This window comes from Anopheles cruzii, chromosome X (assembly GCF_943734635.1).
Source record: "Anopheles cruzii chromosome X, idAnoCruzAS_RS32_06, whole genome shotgun sequence".
NCBI lineage: Eukaryota > Metazoa > Arthropoda > Insecta > Diptera > Culicidae > Anopheles > Anopheles cruzii.
In genome coordinates this window covers 11412314-11418363 of record NC_069143.1, presented here as the reverse complement: position 1 = coordinate 11418363, position 6050 = coordinate 11412314, and the positions used below count along the sequence as shown (strand labels likewise).

The 6050-nt window shown below is 42.7% G+C and overlaps 1 protein-coding gene across 1 annotated transcript; it reads right to left on the bottom strand.

Annotated features, from left to right (window-relative positions):
• Positions 1 to 238: 238 nt before the first annotated feature.
• Positions 239 to 5706, bottom strand: LOC128270323 (putative uncharacterized protein DDB_G0271606). The gene is made up of 5 exons (XM_053007726.1): positions 5629 to 5706; positions 4846 to 4917; positions 3936 to 4757; positions 1400 to 3054; positions 239 to 1320 (listed from the first exon to the last, which is right to left on the bottom strand). The coding sequence occupies exons 1-5, from the start codon at positions 5654 to 5656 to the stop codon at positions 1204 to 1206; spliced, it is 2694 nt and encodes an 897-aa protein (XP_052863686.1). The 5' UTR covers positions 5657 to 5706; the 3' UTR covers positions 239 to 1203.
• Positions 5707 to 6050: the final 344 nt, after the last annotated feature.

Genomic DNA, 6050 nt, shown 5'->3' with positions numbered 1-6050 from the left:
AAGAACATACAACAAAAAGTAATTTGAACGTCATTATTCGCTCAGAATTTCATATATAAAAATTACTTATCACAAAGGCAGGGCAAAGCTGTGAAAAGAGAACGACATCAACATGCGATGCAAGATTGACCGGTATCCAAAGCTGGAGAACCTTAACTGTGAGCGGTAAGCAACAATTTCCGTACAACATTTAATTTTTAAATTCTTTATTTCATTAATTTACGTTTGTTTTGCGACATACAATATTTTTCCAATGATACGATGTTCTGGCTGCAGTGTTGGCACCTTCCTTGGGATACGTACGATGTACAGGGTGGCAACGTGAAAGTGATACACTTAAATTATGTCATAAAAAGCCCAAAAAAATTTCTTTCTCTCTCCTTGCAGTTTTAATAACTGTCCGGATTTCGTCGAATACGCTCCTTCACCGCTTTGATTGCCCGTTCGGACCTATAGCTGTAAAAATTAAAACGATGAGCACTCGAATGAGTGTATCACTTTCACGTTGCCACCCTGTAAAATGTTAGGTGTATATTAGCCGACCCCGCAAACTCCAATGGGCACCAAGTGCACCAAACTATACTTGACCAAACATTGCTGCACTACCAAGCGTAAGAACATACACTGAACATACATACATATACTGTACTTAGTTTGACACTCTGCTCTACGAACGTACGATTTACGATGCGCAGGCCTTAGCCGATTTTCGGTCGATCACTCAGACCGACTGAAAATCAACAAAGATCTGCGGGGGTATTTAAATATTTTAAAAGCAAAATATATGAATTAGTAAATTATAGTTCATCGCATAGTAAATATGTTGTTCATCTTCACAAAAAATTGAAAATATTATCATAATATAGAAGATAATAATAATAAACATATTGAATCAATTTTAGGCAAAAGTAAATTCGAGCAACCGATAAAAAAAGTTCGAGCTAGTTTGAAAGTATTAGACAATTGAATGAACAGAATGGCTTTAAATGTTGTACAATAAAGACGATGGATGCGAGCAGAAACAACAACTGCCCTGTTACAAGACCGATCGATTCCGACCATGACCATGTACAGTTGTTGTTCCTGCCTTTCCATGCCACCGTCTATATTGTACAATGGATACGACGTAACAGCTATTCGTTTCTTTTGAACTAAATGCTGCCGCGAAATAGCATACATTAGATCTGAGCTGGTAATTAGTTACTAATTTTTTCGCGAAGCTCTGCGCTTCATTGAACTACTGCACTGCGGGCAATACCACCTTCCTTTTGGGGACGATGTGATATTAACGCACGGATAGTGAAACCATTCGAACGGACACTAAAATGAACAACAAAAGATCCATTAGTATACTATTTGACCATTTGATCGTGTAACGTGTGCCGCACGCCATACTTACACCGTCATTATCACAGGCTACCATGTCTCCATACGAAACCTGGTTACAGACGCAGTATCTTGGCTCATTAGGATCAAATGACCAATCGTTTTCCGATTGTTCTGCGACTGTACCACCACCATCAATAGTAGTCGCCGAAGTGGAGTCTGGCGTATCGATGGTAGATACCGTGGTCAATGCACACAAAGACTGCTGTGGTTGCAAAATTGATGCTTGGCCTAGTTGCTGATGGTGTGATAATTGATGCTGCGAAAGTTGACCTATTTGGTTTGGTATTTGTTGCTTCGGGGCAAACAACGACGGTTGCATCAGATGAGCTTGTTGTAATTGTGGTATCTGCTGTTGAGTTGACATAGACGCAAGCGGCAACTGCTGTGGCAATTGTTGCTGAGGTTGTAACTGAGATTGCTGCTGTTGCAATTGCGCCTGAAGCTGCTGCTGGGGTTGCTGTTGCGATTGTGGTGGCTGCTGATGCAATTGCTGCTGCGTCTGTTGCTGTAATTGCTGCTGCAGCAAAATTTGCTGTTGTGACTGTATTTGCGGCTGTGGCTGCAACTGAGTCTGCTGCTGTTGCTGTTCTTGCTGTTTTACTTGTGTTTGGGTCTGAGCCGGCTGTGCTAACGGCACCGGCTGGACATGCTGCAATGTCTGCTGGAGGTGCATGAGTTCTTTTGAGTTCATATCCATAAACTGTTGCTGCTGTTGTGACATAGGTCGATGCTGCTGATGTGTTATCGATTGCATCTGATATTGCTGTAATTGATGCTGCTGTTGTAGATGATGTAACACTTGAGGGACCTGCTGCTGTTGCTGATGCGATTGGATGAGAGAAGTTTGGGGAACGGGTAGGGGTTGCTGCTGCTGCTGCTGTGGCAGTTTGTGTTGTTTCTGCTTGATATGCTGCTGCTGCTGGGACAACTGAATATGCAGGTGTGACTGTTGCTGTGGTTGGTGTTGGGATGGTTGCTGTAACAGTTGTCTCGGTTGTTGCTGCGGCAACAGCGAAGCTTGTTGTTTTAGCAGAGGTTGTTTCTTATGCTGCAACTGTTGTAGCTGTTGTTGTAATTGTTGATGAATATGTTGCTGTAGCTGTGGTTGGTGCAACTGTAGCGGGGACTGCTGCAATTGCAACGTCGTCTGATGCAGCTGTTGCTTTTGTGAATGCTGGAGCTGCTGCTGAGACAGTTGCTGCGATACCGGATGCGATTGTGCTTGCTGTTGTGCCTGTGGCTGAGCTTGGAGTTGCGATGAGTGCTTCAGCTGTTGCTGTACTAGCTGCTGTGACTGTTGTTGAAGTTGTGGCTGAGTTAGCGGCTGTTGTTTTTGCGCCTGCTGTTGCTGTATGGCCAGCTGCTGCAAATGACCAGTATGAGCAATCTGCATATGGGCAATCGGAGCTTTAACATGATGCAATTGCGGTTGTACGGTCGAGACTACTGGCGATGGAACGGTTGATGTTATTGTTGATTGAATTTGATGTTGTTGATGTTGCACTAGCTGCGGTTGCAGCAGTACAGGTTGTGACAATTGCAATGCTGGTTGCGGTTGTTGTAAAGCCACAGGAGACTGCGTTACGGTCGTCGATTGCTGCGAAAGCACTGGCTGCTGAACTTGTAGGCCTGCTGTTGGCAAGGATGGTGACAAATTTTTATTTGCTGCAATTAAAACATAATCTTAATTTTCTCTCAAATTAATAGACACTATTGCTGGTTAATAAATAATTAAAAAGACAAAACTAAAGGTTATTTTTCCTGTTTTGTTAAACAAATCCTTTTTAATCTAATATAAGCAATGCGAATTTAGGGGATGAAAATGAAAAGATACGCATACGATGGGTCCTGGTGATGGTTCAACTGCGTTCCAAACGCCCTGTAATTCGCACCGATCCAAACAACAATTCGCACTGCTGATACATTAGCGCTCTCTGTTGTTAACCTGAGTTGTGTTTACTGATGCAATAGTTGCTGGTGATGTGTAAATGACCGACTACGTGACAAGCGGTCCCGGGATTCGAACGCAGACCAGTTGCGTGGCAGCGACGAGCGTTACCGACTACTCTATCAGCGGGTTGCTGATGCTTGACGGTGCTTTTGTTATTTGTAGATACCTTGTGTAGTTCGAGTTCTCTTAACCACGGAGTTTTGATTCACTACTCCTTGTCCTTATTTAGCACATTTGTTACGTTGAGATATGTACATGCAAATTTAAATACGCAAACACTCACTGCACATCGATTATTTGCAATCGCTGATCGCGGGTTGCTGAGTCTTGCTAGTGCTTTTGTTGTTATTTGTGATACAGTTAATTTTGTTAGTTACAGTTAATATGATACGCGTCATAACCTTCTCTATTGCAATAGTTACCAATATTGCAATTGATACCTTGTACAGTTCGAGTTCTCTTAACCACGGAGTTTTGATTCACTACTCCTTGTCCTTATTTAGCACATTTGTTACGTTGAGATATGTAGATGCAAATTTAAACATGCAACTACTCACTGCACATCGATTATTTACTACGCATTAACGCGACATACCTAGATTTTTTTTCTTTTGACGACGCTGACTAGAGAAGGCATTTGCTTCTCTCTCAACAGCCTGTAGAGCATTATGTGTTGCCCCTGCTAGTTCACTATTTATCAAAAGCTCATGAGATCCGGCACCTCCGATTGCCTCATATGATGCTTTCAGGCTGGCAGTACGGCGCCCTTGCTGCATTTGCTGTGTTTGTGCAATCGCTTGACTGGCCGCGGCTGCAATCGCATTGCCAGCGCCGAACGTTTGCAAATTGTACGCCACAGCTGCAGCTGGAGATGAATTTATCACCTGATGGCTTGCACCGACCAAACTTGTCGGAGTGGAAGGAACGCTGACATTGCTGGACGGTGCTGAGATGTTCAGCGAACGTTTTTCCAAAGCAGCAACAGCGGCAGGTGCAATGCTGTCACGGCGTTTTTCCGATTTTGTCTTATAACGAGTGTCTGAACGAGCATTGTGTGTTGTGCTGAACGAATTATGAGCATCATAGAAACGATTCTCCTTCTGATTAGTACTTCCATTGCTGGTGGTTGTGTCCAATTCCAGGGAGCGTTTCTCCAGAATCTCAGTAATGCCGTTGTGATCTGCTTCCAACTCGCATTTGAATTTATGCAGCTCAGAATCAAGACGACGCAAGTATCGTTCAACCAAATCGTACGTTTGACCGGCTAGCTGGATTTTTTCGTCGGAATCTTCCAAAACTCGGTAGTAGTCGGTTCTAATAGCTGCATACTCGGTCTCGGCTGCTGCAGAGGGTAGATCACCCCGACGGCATTGCTGGAATAACGCTCGAGCACGTTTGTCCAGGGCATCCGTGTTATCTGTAGAGCATGAAAATCAAACGTTACCACAAACGCGAACTAAAGCGAGTTTTACCAAAATGCATCATAACGGACAATAAAAACTTACTTTGCACGGATAAATCCATCTCTCTCATCTCCGTAAACCTGTCCCGTAGCTCTTGGGGAAGATGTTCAATCACTACAAACGAGTGTATTTCAAATCATAAAAGAGATAAAAATGCCGTTAGCAATTTATGAAAAACCAAAAACAAAAAGAGCATCTACTATTCATGCTCATGCAGATGGTTTCCAATCCATACACTCTCTACGTGTTCCTCCATTGTGCAATACGTGAGACTTCTACGTATAAGCCATATCACAATTAGGATTGTGCTATGGCCACAATTCACATTGTACAATACACCAGCTTTCCATTTTGTGGTGATGGTTGATATGGCTAAGTAGAGAGAGGTTGGAGGCTTGGATATCGTGTGTTCTAAGAGTCGGTCCTTATACACCTTCAATATTACGGCCACGATGGCACTCCTGCGTGACAGGGGGTTTAGTGCGGGACCACCTATTTCACCCAGTAAATCCGCCCAAAGGCTAAGAAAACTTACAAAAGTCATGCCTTTACTATAGACCAGGACTGCCCGATGGATGTAGATGCCGGATAATAATAACCGGAGAACCGGATAATCGTAATGTATGAAGCGGTCTTTTAATAGTTTTTGTTCTAAAGAAATCTAAGCCAATCCAAAATCGTTTCGCATCAGCATCGCTGACCTTACGTTAGTTCTGCGTTTCGCTCATAGAACTGGTGGCGTGCCATACATTTCGTGCATAGCATCAGCGCACGCCATTTTCCAACGATTCGCCCGTTCGTTATAAGAAAACGCATTTTACTTACTTTCCAAGTAATCCTCCAAGTAGAGCATTTTGCTAGTTATCTCCAAAGTGATGAGTCAAAATGGTTGCACAATTTTTTTCACCTCAAAAGGAACCTTTTTAAGAAATGCACAGCACAGAGCAAATAACACAGACGAAAATGGATGCCGTGTAAGCAATAAAAGTTACGTTTTCTTCATCTATCATAGCCACGCAACCTACTGTCAAAATTGACCTATAACGACAGACGCGCAATATATCGGTCTTTCGATATAATAGAACACTTACTGCAAAACCGCACAGATTCACCTGATCAGGGAGCAAAACTTGTTAACTTATTAAACTTTTTGTACCCTTACAGCGATACTCTTATTCTTATTTGATCAATTTCAAATTATTTTCATGTTTGCAAGAAACTAACAATCCGCCAGATAGAAATAAAAT

Bases quoted from the DNA above. Each gene is read 5' to 3' on its own strand.
- LOC128270323 (XM_053007726.1), bottom strand. From the start codon at position 5,656: ATGCTCTACTTGGAGGATTACTTGGAAA. The intron at 4,758-4,845 runs GTAAGTTTTTAT...CATGCTCTACAG, and splicing joins GATGGATTTATCCGTGCAAA to ATAACACGGATGCCCTGGAC. The intron at 3,055-3,935 runs GTATGTCGCGTT...TTTTAATTGCAG, and splicing joins TCAAAAGAAAAAAAATCTAG to CAAATAAAAATTTGTCACCA.